At 36.0% G+C, this 17,115-nt stretch overlaps 1 protein-coding gene across 1 annotated transcript in view; it reads left to right on the top strand.

Annotated features, from left to right (window-relative positions):
- Nucleotides 1-17,115, top strand: part of ABCC9 (ATP binding cassette subfamily C member 9) — a 149,620-nt gene that overhangs the window by 87,442 nt on the left and 45,063 nt on the right. The window contains exons 23-29 of the mRNA XM_024257212.2: nucleotides 6,005-6,142; nucleotides 6,288-6,413; nucleotides 10,679-10,775; nucleotides 13,055-13,284; nucleotides 13,969-14,117; nucleotides 14,332-14,401; nucleotides 16,426-16,583. Of these exons, the coding sequence (XP_024112980.1) occupies nucleotides 6,005-6,142; nucleotides 6,288-6,413; nucleotides 10,679-10,775; nucleotides 13,055-13,284; nucleotides 13,969-14,117; nucleotides 14,332-14,401; nucleotides 16,426-16,583 (968 nt within the window). The remainder of the gene's footprint in view (nucleotides 1-6,004; nucleotides 6,143-6,287; nucleotides 6,414-10,678; nucleotides 10,776-13,054; nucleotides 13,285-13,968; nucleotides 14,118-14,331; nucleotides 14,402-16,425; nucleotides 16,584-17,115) is intronic.

Raw genomic sequence — 17,115 nt, 5'->3', positions numbered from 1 at the left:
TACAAAGAATATACTATTTAAGCACATTTATTGAATATATAAGAGAATATATTAATGAAGACTGTACATATGTATATTAGAATAAATAACATAAGCTTGAAAACAAAGAATTGACCATTCATTGAATTGGCCATTTGGCAATTGTCTTGCTTTCTTTAAAGGAAGTATTTCCCCATAATCTTACTATATACATTGAATCTGGAGATATGATTCTTAAGCCATTAAGCCTCAATTTTTATTAAGTTGTAGAAAAGGTTATATTTGACAAAAAAAACACCACAAATCCCCACCATGAAGCTATGGCATATAAATGATAGTTCTGTGACCTAGGCATGATTCTAAGTACTTTATACACATTAGCTCACTTAATTCTCATAATAACTCTCCTAGGTTTGACATTATTGTTGTTATTACTATTATTATTGTTATTACTGCTATTCACAGATGAACGTACTGAGGCTTTTGGGGATAACTTATCCAACATCACACAGATAGTAACAGTGAAGCAGAGATAGAAAGTCAGATGGCTGGATTCCAGAGCTTGTGTTCTTAGTCACACTCTTCCTTATTAAGAGATGTTTGGAAGATGCTAAACTCTCACTGTGATACATTGAAGGGGTAAGCACAATATTAATCTGCCATTGCTTTATTTATAAGAAAATAATAATAAGGCAACACTTTTGAAATGATTTACAGACTTTGACTACATTATTTTGTTGCATCTTTGCAGCAATCCAAGGTGCTTTCTGTCAGGCCTCTTTATTATCCCCATTTTACAAATGAAGTGACTGAGTTTGAAACATTGGCCAGCCTCCAAGAGTGGTCATAACTACAATTTGGACCTTTTAATTTAGAGATAATGGACTTTCAATTATGCCTTACTAACTTCTAACATGTAAAATCAGAATTTAGGCTGGGTGCGGTGGCTCACGCCTGTAATCCTAGCACTTTGGGAGGCTGAGGCAGGCAGATCAGTTGAGATCAAGAGTACGAAACCAGCCTAGCCAACATGGTGAAACCCCATCTCTACTAAAAATACAAAAATATTAGCCTGGCATGGTGGCGTGTGCCTGTAATCCCAGTAAGTTGGGAGGCTGAGGCAGAAGAATTGGTTGAACCCAGGGGGCAGAGGTTGCAGTGAGCTGAGATCATGCCATTGCACTCCAGCCTGGGCGACAGAGCGAGACTCCATCTCAAAATAAATAAATAAATAAATAAATAAATATCAGAATTTTATGGACAATCAAATTGAATTATTATAAAAATTTATTTTCAATTCATGTCTTATTTTTTCTGTGAAAAATTCCCAGGAAGAATCATTTGGGATAGTTTGGTCTACGTCACAAATTATTCTTGGAGTTTTAATGGAATCAGAAGCAGAAAGTTATTTCAAAGGCAATCAGATTCCCCCTGTGAAAATCATCTGCTTTTCTAAAACCAATAATTTGCCGATATCAAGATTTGCTAAATCTTGATAATTATATCCTTGCTGCATTGTTGGTGATGGAAATGGAGACACTTTTGTCAGTGTAATCCTGATATTTTTCCATTGCTGTGGAGATATCACTTTATATTGGTTCTTTGACTTTCATTTTTAAGTAACTGCAAAGTTACATTATAACTTCTATGTTAAAAGAAATTTCATATATTAGTGGTAGAATTTTCTACCAGTTATCAAAATCTAATAATTTTAAAATTCAAGTAAGAATATTTTTTCTTGTTATTAAAAGGAGCTAAATGACAAGGAGCTAGTGTCTGTGATGATTTTGAAAAGCAACTCACTGGGCAGTTGAAAGCCAATTCCTATACACAGTACTTATTGCAACATTTCAGAAATAAGTGATGTGCATTAAGATGATCCAGAGGGTCTGAAAGATTTGAAATATTTCCCATGTCATCCAAAGAAATTTCAGGACAATCAAGATAATTGTGTCTATTTCTATAAAAGTCATTTGAGGACACTGATTATATCACCCATTTATTCACAATTACAATATCCAGCAGACTGATTTTTTAAAGGCTCTTATAATTCTTAATCACCCTTTAACTACCAAAATGCTTCCCTTTGAAAACTGGCACAAGACAGGGATGCCCTCTCTCACCACTCCTATTCAACATAGTGTTGGAAGTTCTGGCCAGGGCAATTAGGCAGGAGAAGGAAATAAAGGGGATTCAATTAGGAAAACAGGAAGTCAAATTGTCTCTGTTTGCAGACGACACGATTGTATATCTAGAAAACCCCATCGTCTCAGCCCAAAATCTCCTTAAGCTGATAAGCAACTTCAGCAAAGTCTCGGGATACAAAATCAATGTAGGAAAATCACAAGCATTCTTACCAATAACAGACAAACAGAGAGCCAAATCATGAGTGAACTCCCATTCAAAATTGCTTCAAAGAGAATAAAATACCTAGGAATCCAACTTACAAGGTATGTGAAGGACCTCTTCAAGGAGAACTACAAACCACTGCTCAAGGAAATAAAAGAGGACACAAACAAATGGAAGAACATTCCATGCTCATGGGTAGGAAGAATCAGTATCGTGAAAATGGCCATACTGCCCAAGGTAAATTATAGATTTAATACCATCCCCATCAAGCTACCAATGACTTTCTTCACAGAATTGGAAAAAACTACTTTCAAGTTCATATGGAACCAAAAAAGAGCCCACATCACCAAGACAATCCTAAGCCAAAAGAACACCTGGAGGCATCATGCTACCTGACTTCAAACTACAAGGCTACAGTAACCAAAACAGCCTGGTACTGGTACCAAAACAGAGATATAGACCAATGGAACAGAACAGAGCCCTCAGAAATAATACCACACATCTACAACCATCTGATCTTTGACAAACCTGACAAAAACAAGAAATTGTGAAATGATTCTCTGTTTAATAAATGGTGCTGGGAAAACTGGCTAGCCATATGTAGAAAGCTGAGACTGGATCCCTTCCTTACACCTTATACAAAAATCAACTAAAGATGGATTAAAGACTTAAATGTTAGACCTAAAACCATAAAAACCCTAGAAGAAAACCTAGGCATTACCATTCAGGACATAGGCATGGGCAAGGACTTCATGTCTAAAACACCAAAAGCAATGACAACAAAAGCCAAAATTGACAAATGGGATCTAATTAAACTAAAGAGCTTCTGCACAGCAAAAGAAACTACCATCAGAGTGAACAGGCAACTTACAGAATGGGAGAAAATTTTTGCAACCTACTCATCTGACAAAGGGCTAATATCCAGAATCTACAATGAACTCAAACAAATTTACAAGAAAAAAACAAACAACCCCATCAAAAAGTGGGCAAAGGATATGAACAGACACTTCTCAAAAGAGGACATTTATGCAGCCAAAAAACACATGAAAAAATGCTCATCGTCACTGGCCATCAGAGAAATGAAAATCAAAACCACAATGAGATACCATCTCACACCAGTTAGAATGGCAATCATTAAAAAGTCAGGAAACAACAGGTGCTGGAGGGGATGTGGAGAAATAGGAACACTTTTATACTGTTGGTGGGACTGTAAACTAGTTCAACCATTGTGGAAATCGGTGTGGCGATTCCTCAGGGATCTAGAACTAGAAACACCATTTGACCCAGCCATCCCATTACTGGGTATATACCCAAAGGAGTATAAATCATGCTGCTATAAAGACACATGCACACGTATGTTTATTGAGGCATTATTCACAATAGCAAAGACTTGGAACCAACCCAAATGTCCAACAATGATAGACTGGATTAAGAAAATGTGGCACATATATACCATGGAATACTATGCAGCCATGAAAAATGATGAGTTCATGTCCTTTGTAGGGACATGGATGAAATTGGAAATCATCATTCTCAGTAAACTATCGCAAGAACAAGAAACCAAACACCGCATATTCTCACTCATAGGTGGGAATTGAACAATGAGAACACATGGACACAGGAAGGGGAACATCCCACTCTGGGGACTGTTGTGGGGTGGGGGGAGGGGGGAGGGATAGCATTGGGAGATATACCTAATGCTAGATGACGAGTTAGTGGGTGCAGCGCAGCAGCATGGCACATGTATACATATGCAACTAACCTGCACATTGTGCACATGTACCCTAAAACTTAAAGTATAATAATAATAAAAAATATATTCCTTTTGCATAAGGCTTCTCCTAAATGCTTTAATAAGGCCACATTGCTTATAGTTTTTAACTCTGCAGACAAATAGATGGAAAGTTGAAAAATCACTGAGCTAATCATATGACAATCTATAATGATTATGCATAAATTTATTCTAACTTCCAAACTTCAGTTTCTCTCTAAATAGAAATTGCTTTTGTTTTGTTCATTATTCAGATTATTAAGCAATGCAATCTATCTGTAGAGAGACTATGACTGTGCTCAACTGAAAATTTTGCAGAATTGTAATTTTTAGATATCTCAACATGTAGCCTATGTGTAGTAGCATGAGAAACCAGCTCCTTCTTTCTTGCGCCCATAAGACAAAGTAGAAGTTTGTTTGCATATTACCTATTGGAGAAGCAACAAAGAAAGAAGGGTAATGAAGAAGACATTTATAAACTTTTTTCCCACTGTTCTGTTAACTCTTCCCAGTTTTTACCTAAAACATCCAGCATTTTTTACTGCTTTGTCCCTTCAGTGCTCCCTCAGTTTCTTTCATTCCCTGCCATCCCTGGTCCTTCTAAGGGGTGATTATATTCCTGTTGCACCTCCTCCCTTCAGGTCACTTTGCTTTCTAACCCATAGTGTGAGGATACATTCCAGTTTTCTTCAGTTGTTTCTAGCTCTCCTCTTTTAAAGATCCAAAATGTGAAACATGTAGTTTGATGCTCTATATAACATTTTAGGAATGAAATATATGTGAAAATAATTTATAGTGATATCATCAACAAAAAAAACAATTAATGTAAGTTCTTAAATTATTTTCTAAATATCTTAATCACTTGGTGGATAAAAACATTCTCCCTAGAACAACTGTCATCAGAAGTGTTAGGCATGCTATTCTTATATATAATAATAATAATAATAATAGCTAACAATGTCAATTATATACCCAGTACCATACTAAGCACTTCATATATATTACCTCATTTAATTCTGAAAATATTCCCATTAAGTGAGTCCTGTTGTGATCCAGTTAACATTTTCTTTTTTCTTTCTTTTTTGACAGAGTCTCGTTCTGTCACCAGGCTGGAGTGCAGTGGCGCAATCTCGGCTCACTGCCTCTTCCTCCTCCAGGAACCTCTTCCTCCTGGGTTCAGGCGATTCTCCGGTCTCAACCTCCCAAGTAGCTGGGATTACAAGCCCATGACACCATGCCCAGCCAATTTTTATGTTTTTAGTAGGACAGGGCTTCACCATGTTGGCCAGGCTGGTCTCGAACTCCTGACCTCAGGTGATCTGCCTGCCTTGGCCTCCCAAAATGCTGAGATTACAGACGCGAGCCACCGTGCCTGGCCCAATTAACATTTTCTATACCTAGTTTTGTTATCTAGAATTCAAGTACAATTATCTTTTTCATTCTTTGTTTTGCTCTATTATTATAGATTGCTGAGTAATAGGGTTTTTGAACTTGCAGATTCTATAAGAATTCAAAACATTTTGAATAGTGTTATTTACTTTTAAAATAATTATACAAAGTCTGTTTTTCTTTTCGCCTGCAGGCACTTCTAACTTTATTTCATTGTTTGTTTTTCTCCTGGCCCTTTTTTATTTTATTTTGTTTAATTTTTATTTTAGGTTGAGAAGTACATGTGCAGGCTTGTTATATAAATTGTGTGTCACAGGGGTTTGGTGTACAGATTATTTTGTCACCCAAGTAATAAGCATGGTACCTGACAGGTCGTTTTTCTTTATCCTTTTTTTAAATAAATTAGATTTGGGGGATGATTTGCCCTTAGTTATTTGTATTACTACTTTCGAGAGGAATTGAGTTATGTAACAAGTATAGAAAACGTCCATCTTTCCTCCATTTTACTGATTGCAGGATGATCCATTCTCAGCCCTGGACATTCACTTGAGTGATCACTTAATGCAGGAGGGGATTTTGAAATTCCTGCAAGATGACAAAAGGACACTCGTTCTTGTGACTCACAAATTACAGTATCTGACGCATGCTGACTGGGTAAGAGTTCAGAAGAGAATTTTGCTCATTTTTATATTACAGTCATATAAATAGAGACAGTAAAAAATGCTTTCTGAAATAAAGGTAGTTCATTTTGCCAATCAAGGCTTTTTGTCACATTTCTGGGAATATCCGTTTTCCTTAGATCATAGCCATGAAAGATGGAAGTGTCCTAAGAGAAGGAACTTTGAAGGACATTCAAACCAAAGATGTTGAGCTTTATGAACACTGGAAAACACTTATGAATCGGCAAGATCAAGAATTAGAAAAGGTAAGTGCTCATAGTTCAGAAGAGTTCAGAGCCCAATTCAGAAGAGTTAGAAATTTACTAATTACTAAGAATGCTTTTTTTTTCAGAAATTATGTTTGATTTAATAATGCTATCTTATATTTGCAGCAAGATGTAAGACACTCTACTCCTGTCTCTTGATCTTTCAGTTAACTCATTCTAGAGATGAGGAAGCAACGCTGGGGGAGCGTAGGCAACTGTCCTTGGGATGCTCAGCTGGTGGGGAGGTGGAGTCTAGATTCAGACATTCACCTGTGTGAAGCCGCAGCCCTGACCATTCCTGCCACTGAGCTATCTGTATTGCTCTGGCATGACCGTTATGAGCCTTGCTTTCCATAGGTATAAAGGATGAGTAGGAATCCCTGCTCTTCCTTCTTCACAAGGTTGCCATAGGAAGCAAATCAGATGGATAAGAATGCTTTTTTAAAAATTACCATTTAATGCTTGGTAATATAATGGTCTTTATCTGAAATCCAAAGCAATTGTATCTTTACATATTATTAATGAACAGGGTACTTTGAACCTATAAAATTCTAATGCTATCTTTGGATGAGGTGCAGTCAGGTTTTTAGAGGGTGTTTGTTTACATTTCAACCATAGTGCAATTATATGTGTGTTTAAAACTTACACAAACTACTTAACTGAAGCATGGTGTTTCCTTATTTTTTCTTATTTATACCTCATTTTTCTCATCTATAAAAGTAGAATATTTTCACTAACCACCTATAAATAAAGGGTCATTGGAAAGTCAAAAGCCAAGGTGATCTTGAAGGAAAAGCTCTGAGTGGTGGGCAAAGTTGTAAGGCATGTCTGGGATAAGGCTTCTGGGGTGAAAGAAGGTAATCAGAAGGAAATAAAAATAAAATTTTACATTTGTATTTTGTTTGAAGTCCACAAAGCCCTTTTTACATGATGTGTTTTAATTCTCACAAACTCCTGACAAATAAGCAAAGAAAATATTATCTTACTTAAACAGATGAGAAAGCTGAGGCTGAGAGAAGTTAAATAACTTACCTAAAGTTGTACAGCATATATGATAAGTGGTACCAATGGGATTTAAACACAAGTGCATATCCAGTGTAATTACACTATAATGTTATGGATGATGTAAGTATAACATTGATTGAGGTGATCACAGAGTTGGACACCAGATTAAGTACAACAAAAGGGGAAAAACTTTTGATAGACAAGTGAAATTGTAAATTACATTTGCAAATTTTTGAAATGTTTTGTTCTTGAGTTGGGAGTACAAAGTGTCCAGCACTTGGTATTCTTATCCAGGAATGAGCATTTACAAAATGAAATATTTGTACCTGTGAATTTCTTTAAAATATTAGGAAATTTAAATATATTATTTTAGAAAAGAAAATAAAGGATCTGTCTCCATAAAGAGAGGAAGATACAAAGTCAGATAAACCCTAGGATTTCTCTACCTTCTTTGGATTTGCTAAAGATCTCAAAAGCAAACCACACAAAGAAGAAAAGATATGTGCAAAAATATACAAGCAGAATAGGACAAATCACAGAACCATTGAAATGAGGATATTCGGCCAAAAAAAAAAAAAAGCAATAAACAAACAACAAACCCCAAAACATTATCAGGTACAGTTGACAAGTGCCTGCTTAGGAATTGTGCTGTGGGAAGCTTGATTCTAAACGTACTGGGGATAACTCCAAATGACATTTTTTTCAGTGATCTAAATGCCAGGGACAAAAGAAGATGACGTAAACTTAAGGAGTGGGACAATTTATGGTTTACTTTGGAAAGAAGAGCTGGAAAATAAAGAGAGCTGTTGTCTAAATATTATAGTAATACTGTTAAGCAAGCCAGAAAGAAAGTCCATTAAGTTGTATTTAGAAATGAAGTGATCACTTGAGATAGCATAGCTGTATAATTAAAGACACATTACAGGGTTATGTATGAACTGAAGGAGGTGTGGAGCAAGTTAGGGTATGGACAGGGTAAATCCAGTTACGAGGTAGAATGGCAGCCAGTAGAAGCCAGAATGAATCACGCACCTGCCCAGAATCCTTATCTCAGGATGGAGGGAGATTACTGCCACGTAGCAAAAGGCAGGCACCTGAATTCATCTGCAGCCAGAGAGAATCACACTGTGAACAAGATCACTACAATACCTTGGGGAAGTTTTTGTACAAACAGATTTCTGTTTAGTTTGTTATAGGACAGGACAGGGTGTTTCCTATCAACCCGGGCCAATTTTCCCTCCTAGAGGACATTTGGCAACATTTGGAGACATTTTTTATTGTCATAACTGGGGCGGGGGGATGCTATTAGCATCTAGTGTGCTCAACATTCTGCAATGCTCAGGGCAGACGCCGCAACAGTGAGTGGTCCAGCTCAAATGTCAACTGTGTCAAGGCTGAGAAAGTCTGGCCTAGAGCTGGAACAGATCAAGCAAGTGGAGAAGGAAGGTGAAACCGAAGGATGCACAAAATTTCCTAGTGCAGTGCTTGAAAAAGAGCTGTCAGTTTTTGGATTAAGGGTTAAACAGGAAAAAATATGATTAAAAGATAGCAATGAAAACTACAAAGAAGGAGAGGGAGTTAACACTTTTAGCTGATTTAAATATTAGCTTAAATGACATGAACCATTATCTTCTTAATGCTGTTAAGCAGAATAAACTGGTATTATTTAACACTCCTCACTTCCCTCTCTACTGTCCTCACCTGGCCTGGCCCAGTGAATATTTATTGGATAAATGAAACTAAATTTTTATTTACTTAGTCCAAGTATCATCACTATTTAAAACATTTAACCTATAATGAGCTTAATATGAGCATTTACTCTTAGGAAAAATTGCTTTAAAGTTTGGGGTTTTTTGTTTGTTTGTTAATTTGTTTTTTTAAGTCTCCAAGGTCTTAAACCTTTTGGTCACAGCATGGGGAATCGAACTGGAATCAAATCTACTTTTCAGTATGAAGGTTTACTTTATTTCATTATATGATATGCACAAGACAGGGATCCTCTTTAATTTTGTGTTTAATTTAGCTTCATTTATAAATGTTGGTCTTCATATCGTTATGCAAAATTTAAAGCTGGGGTCAAACTGTCTCTAAAAATGGGATTCAGGAGACATTTTTGTTTTCACTCTTTTAACCAAGAATCTGAAGTAGTACAATCCTCTAGAATAGAAAGTTTCCTAAATCGGACATGTTGTATGAGGCCAAAAAAAATCAACCAAGGTCACTACCTAGCGACTAATCACAAAAGGTTTATTGGTTTATTGATGTAACAGAAAAACTGTGTAGGTTTTTTTTTCTTTGTATTCGCATACACAGGAAGCTCCCAATTTACCATAGATTCCAAAATTTGTGGGTTAGTTGTTTAGAGTTCAGAATGCATTTCCCCACAGAAAAGGGGAAATGGTTGGTTTTCCAGAACAGCCGGTAGAACCTGATTTAACCCACACTGTAACTGAACTGATACTACTACTGCAGTCCTGAGGTCAGGGGAGCTGGTGTGTTGGAAGCCAGGGCATGCAGAAAATGAAATGATTTCTACCCTTCTTAACTACAGGATAAAGTTCACAGCAATTCTTAAAAATCTGCACAGTTTGTTTTTGGCACGTTTCCCTTCTCTTTCTGCATATTTTCTCCTCCTAGGGCTTTCTCTTCCACTGCTAGAATCCTAGCAGAAATCCTAGAATTATCTTGCACCTAAAATCCTCATTGCCTATTTTCTTCAACGTTCTCTACCTTCTTTCAGATTCTATTGAATTCCCTTTCTTTTGTGCAGCTCCCTTAGTGAGATGCTAAAGAAACTCATTCTGATTTAATAATTCATAATAGTGGATGACTGACAGCAGTTTAACCAACTTGGAACCATGTGCTCTTTTGAAGGAAGATATGTATTAACATGAATGAGTCCTTAATTAGAAAAATTACAAGGATAGTCTGAATGTGATGTAAAAATAAGTAGCAATGGTAGAACTATGCTTTAGGGCTCAGGGAGATATCACCCTGCTTCTGGAGTCAGTAGCATCTCATTCTTGCTTTTCCTGGTCTCGTGTGCTGCCCCACACCTTTGAGCACTGCAGCACTTCCTACAAGTCTAAAGTTCTGCCCCCACAGCTGCTTCTGTGACAGGAGTTGTGGATCTCCAGAGTGAGCACAGAGCCCTTGAGATTGGTAAAGGTAACTAACCATTTACAAATGTGAGTCATTCATTGATAAGTCACAACCTATTGGTGTTAGCTCCTTGCATGATAGTATAATGTTTACTGTAGGATATGGAAGCTGACCAAACTACTTTAGAGAGGAAAACTCTCCGACGGGCCATGTATTCAAGAGAAGCCAAAGCCCAAATGGAGGACGAAGACGAAGGTAGATCTTTTTTCTTTTATCTGGAACATTCTAATGAGGTAAGAGGATGTGAGGGTTTTTTAATGTGTGAGTGTCTCCAGGAGGAATAATAAGCCTCTTTGCAAGGGGAAAAAGTTAAATCAAGTAATACTGAAAATGGAAACAACAGAAGTCAAGGAAAGGTGGATATAATCCATCAACAGTCATCTTGAGGGGCTCCACAGAATGTGTCTTACTACAGTTGTTATGTGTGAGAAAGACTTGAAAGGAAATGGCAGTGGATTCTAAATAGATCTAGACTTTTGTTCAGAAAAATTGAAATTGTCTAGTATAATGACCAAATCTACTTAAGAAAATTTCAATCCTTCAGAAACAAGTAATAAAGGGGAAATATGGCATTTTGAAGTAGCTATATTTGATTCATTCAGTTTGTCTTCATGAGGTTTTCATGACAATATAGCCATGAAGGAAAAGAAAATTAGAACGCCATTTATTATGTTTCAATTTTCCGGATCTGATAAGGTGTACTGGGAAAAAAAGATTGACAGGAAATGTGAGGAATGAGATGAAATAATTACACTGCTTTGACATTCATTGCCAAGAATGTTGTGAGATAAACCACCAGCTTTTAAGTCAATAGAGTAAATGCATTATGCCTCATTTCCCTTTGTAATTTTTGCTTATGCCTGCATTTCTACCAACCAATTAAAAAACAGAGAAAATGTTCATTTCAAGCCAAATAGCACCAAAATGTGCTACTTTTATATTTCTGTGTTTCAACAAATATTCATTGAGTGAATGAATTAATGAATGAAGGCTAAATTTTACTTTCAATTTCCATGATTAGAAATGTTCTTAAAGAATTTTTGGTGCTGTAAACAGACATCAGCTTCTAGAAATCTACACAAATTATTTCTAATGGGCTACAAGAGTGGAGTTGTACCCAATTATTCTGTTCAGTGTTTCAGTGGGGATGCTGACTGTGCCCTTGGCTTGCTGTGTTAATCCACATTCTCAGGTATAAAATAAGGTAATAGCACCTTGCTTACAGGATAAATGAAGTAATGTATGTTGAAGAGCCAATTACAGTACATATTACTTATTAGTTTGTTGCTGCAGGTCCTATCAGAATGCTCAAGCCAACAGTAGGGGAAGAAAAGTAGAGGGTACTTCCTTTCTCTTAAGAGACTTGGAGTTGCACATATGGTTTCTGTTTACTTATTATTGGCTCTGTCACTGCTTGGAAAGATTAAGTACTAGGAATGTGAGGAAATGCTGTCTTTAGCTGGGCAGCCATGGACAACTTTAAATTTCAATTAATATAGAAGCAAAGAATGGGTATTGGGGAGACAGCTAGCAAAGTGCAAGTGTCCACCTCTTTGATCATGCGAATTTCTAGTCTGTTCTTCTCACACAAAGGACATACCCCTGCCAAAGGGGAGATCCTCTGAGACGTAGTCATTTACTGCATCCAGCTCAAATATCAGGATCTTTGGTGATGATCAGTCTTCTCATCATAAACATATTTGGATCCCTGTGGTCTAATAACCTAAAAAGTAAAGACAAGTCCTTCCTCCCCACAACCTGATATGTATATAGTATAGTAGTGAAGTACATACAGGGTAACTTTAATGAATAAAGTTCCTTTGGAAAAGCAAAAGATGGGAAACACAGTCACTGGACCATAGAAATGATCAAATTTTGATTGTCAGGAAATGCAAAACCTGCTTTATCAGTGGAGTCATTCTTAAGGAAGCCCATCTTGGAGTTTCTAGATGGTTTAAACATCTGAGAGGAATTCCTGGCCCATTATCCTTTGTGTCCCCTGGGTTTGCCCACTGGAAGTTTCCTCCTTGGGGCCATAGACAGCATGGAGTATGCCCTCTTGTGCTATGCACAGATTTCAGAGCTTATTCCCTCCTGGTGCAGCTTTATAAATTCAGAAATCTGCAGGTCAAAATATTGTAGATGTTTGTAAGCCAGGTATGTGGTTTTTGTTGGCAACACAGTTCCTTCAATAACTTTGTAAGTTTCTTCCAGTCAATTTGATGTGCGGTAAATCAGCAAATAGTCTCATCCAGACATAGATTTTATATTTATTTTATCACTCATTCATTCATTCATTTTTCACCTATTTTCAGAAAGAAATGAGGTTTGCCCTGCTAAAAGCATTTAAAACTTCAATACTAATGCTTACATTTTTATAAATGTACGAATGTTTATATACTATTTGTGGAGCAATAAAAATTATATCTAGCTGGTACCCATCTGAAGCTTAAACAAAAGTTTTTTGTATGTAGAGGAAGAAGAGGAGGAAGATGAGGATGATAACATGTCCACTGTAATGAGGCTCAGGACTAAAATGCCATGGAAAACCTGCTGGCGCTACCTGACATCTGGAGGATTCTTCCTGCTCATCCTGATGATTTTCTCTAAGCTTTTGAAGCATTCAGTCATTGTAGCTATAGACTATTGGCTAGCCACATGGACATCGGAGTACAGTATAAACAATACTGGAAAAGCTGATCAGGTACAATTGTTCGGTTTTGTTTTTAAATCATCAAGGAAATATTGAGATTAACAGTGATACCTTCTTATCTAGTTAGATGCTTATATCCCAAATGCCATAGGACTTCTGTGATAATTTAATAAGTTAATAATTACAACAGGACCTGAAATAGAATAAACTATCAAAAATGTTAAAATAGAAGCTATTATTAATACTTTCAAAGTTTATCATAAGAAATATTTAAATATAATGTTTAGACTTGTATTCAAGGGTGTTTACACATATATTTTTATATATGTTATATACACACATATATAGGACCTTTTTGTATTTGTTCTTATGGTATTTGATGTTAACTACCTACATCAGTGTATTAGCTGGTCATTTTGAGACTAGGAATGAGAAAAGTGAGCTCTACAACATAGAAAGCCAAGAATATGCCCCAAACCTGAAAACAAACTCCTTCTCTTCATCTGCTTTTAAGCAAGCCTTGAAGGCTAGTGAAGGGAGCAGGTGGAGGCTTGGCCTGGGGAATTATGGTAGGGATACTATCCTGGGCCTCAAAAAATTGCATTCGTTCAACCATCTAAATGCATGCAAAATAACGAAGAAAACAATCTTGTCTGACATTGACATTTGGTTTTCTAGTAAGAAAGAACTCCATTGATAATTTGCTATGTGCGTTTTGTGTTGGTTGCTTTTTAGACTTACTATGTGGCTGGCTTTAGCATACTTTGTGGAGCAGGCATTTTCCTTTGCCTTGTTACATCCCTCACTGTAGAATGGATGGGTCTCACAGCTGCCAAAAATCTTCATCACAACCTTCTCAATAAGATAATTCTTGGACCAATAAGGTAAAACAGTGGTTATTTCTCACTCCCACACATAAAATGATAAAAACATGCATTTTTCAATTTAAGTGAAATGTGAAAGTTTGAAGAATTTCTTTAGTCCTTGAGCAAATGAATAGGGAGATTCTCATTTTCATGACACTAAGATGCCCATCAGCAATGTCCAGGTTCCAAATAGTTTAGTATTATCATATACTTCCATCTGTTTATTGCCTAGGTTTTTTGATACCACACCCCTGGGACTGATTCTCAATCGCTTTTCAGCTGATACTAATATCATTGATCAGGTGAGTAACTGGGCTACTTCCAAGTTCAAAAATTAGTTTTGCAATGTAAGCTAAATAGCATTTTAAGATAAAGCATAATTCCTATTAACAATAGAGGATTTCTAAAATTTAAATAAAGGCCCATTTGTATTTATATCAATATAATACATGCAAATGATATCTAGAATGAAATCTTAAAGGAAAATCTTAGACTAATTGTTACATGTAGAAGAAGATACTTGGAGAACCATCACGAAGTAAAGAGAAATAGTAAAGAATGATTGAACATTTAAAATTTTTGATTTAAAAAATTGTTTTGATTAATGTCGTATCAGCATTCACAGTATAAAGTTCTTAAAAGTTTAGTATTCATGCAGAATTTCTTTCAGAAGTGAAGGATGGGATGCCAAGCTGTCCTAAAGTACTTTACTTTTATTAGATTGGTTCTTGAAGCTTCAGATGGTGTGATACTTTAGGAAAAATTCCAGGAATGCCAAGTTTAGCCTTAAGATCCTTAGGAATCTAAAAGTTTGTTTGAAATAAAAGACATCAAACTCTGAAATTATATCACTCTATAAGTGGAACCTTTTGGATGACTGAGAAAGGAATTCATCAAATCCAGCCCTTGCCTTTTCTGACTTTCCAGAGTAGCACTAGGAACACCAAAATGGCCCTCAATTTAGAAAGAGGGTTGATGCATGCAGCTGACTGCAGAGTATGTTGAGAAGTTTTGATGTTTTCATGGCATTGGTGTTAGGTCAGACTGCACCTAAAACCTTTCTAAGGAATACACATTAGAAAAGAAGAAATGAAACACTCATTATTTAGAAGATGACATGATTGTTACTTAGAGAATTCAAAATAATTAGTAAAATAAATAACCAATTAGAAAATTCAGCAGAGTATCTACATAAGATAGATCATATGAAAAGCAGCAACTTCCTCTACACCAATTTAAGAAAATAGTGAAAAACTCCGTTCGTAACAACAAAACCTATAAAAACAGAAATAAACTTAATGCGAAGAAAATATGTTCAACAATCCCAGAAGTCATAACAATCCTGTATAGAGAAAGAATTTCCCTATTAGATATTTTTAAAATACTATGAAATTCAAGCACTCTGTTAATTGCAGAAGACAAGTAGGTCAAAAGAGCAGCATGGAGAATTCAAAAACTCCATCATATGTAGAAATTTAACAGTATAAATGTGGCATCTTAATAAGGAAAGGATTAATTTTTCAACAAAGGATATTGGGATAATTAGCTATCCAAAAAATACAAAGCAAATGCATATAGCATAGAGGTGGCCATATTAAAACACAAAGCTATAAAGTAATGTAGGAAAATAGTTTCAGAATCTTGGGGTGGGAAAGGTCTTTCTGAGTAAGACAAAGAACTAAGAAACAATAAGGAAAATAGGTTACTTTTGAGCCCACAAGTCAACAGAAATGACTATAGAAAACTTTAAATTGTGATTGAGCTAAAAGCACCAAAGATAAATTTAAATACAATAGATAACTGGGAAGAAAAATTTGCAAATTTTTTTAAATAAACATAATATATACAGAGCATCTAAAAATCAATAAGGAAAAATTAATTCACTCAAAAAAGCCCAAAGGATATGAGGAAGCAATTACAGAAAATTAATTTAAATGTATTACAGTAGAGGAATAGCTAAATAAGCTAATACTATGCAACCATTAAAAAGAAATAGATTTGCATACACTGCCATGGGAAGATTTACAGTCTGTCTTGCTCAGTAAACAAACACATGAATGAATAATATTTGTAGTACAGTGTCATTTACATAAAACACCCAATATAAATAGGTAGATAGACAACTAATCAATGACATGTTAATACATAAATAGACATAATAAACTATGGGAATTGAGTGAAGAATTGCTTAGGATGAACATGCTTATACACTACTTTGGTAGCTAACTGTATAACTAAGTGTCAACATAAAAATAGATATTTTTGCTACATTGTAGCCAATATTTCATTGGGCTAATCATATTTTCCTTTTAAACTACCCTAATAGCACATCCCTCCAACCCTGGAATCTCTAACTCGCTCAACACTGCTCTGCCTGTCTGCCATTGGGATGATTTCTTATGCTACTCCTGTGTTCCTGGTTGCTCTCCTGCCCCTTGGTGTCGCCTTTTATTTTATCCAGAAATACTTTCGGGTTGCCTCTAAGTAAGTAAAACAGCGTCCCACTCATTTTCAAAAGCTTATCTATGGTCAGCCCTCTCCACTCATGGGTTCTGCCAACAACAGATCAAAAATATTTGGAAAGAAAACATTCCACGAAGTTCCAAAAAACAAAACTTGAATTTGTCATGTGCCGGGTACTACACTGAATACACACTGATGAAGCGATGTGTGATGTGCTGCCATTGAATTAGGTAGAATAAGTAACATACCGATGACTTAAAGTATATGGGATGATGTATGTAGGTTATATGCAAATGCCACCCATTTTATATAAGGGACTTGAGCATCTGCAGATTTTGGTATCCACGGGAGGTCCTGGAATCGCTTCCCCATGGGGACAATTGTATTCAATTTACTGTGATCTACATTTGCTGTAGTGTTTTTCAAGATAAGATGTGGAATTTAGAAATGCAACCTATATGTAACATGATGAAATCTATCCTGACATCATGATTCATTTAGGTATCAATTAATATTATAATTATACCTATAATTGGTTGTCTGGGTCTTACCT

This window comes from Pongo abelii, chromosome 10, assembly GCF_028885655.2.
Source record: "Pongo abelii isolate AG06213 chromosome 10, NHGRI_mPonAbe1-v2.0_pri, whole genome shotgun sequence".
NCBI lineage: Eukaryota > Metazoa > Chordata > Mammalia > Primates > Hominidae > Pongo > Pongo abelii.
The sequence above is the reverse complement of the archived record's forward strand: the minus strand, read 5'-3'. Positions and strand labels throughout refer to the sequence as shown.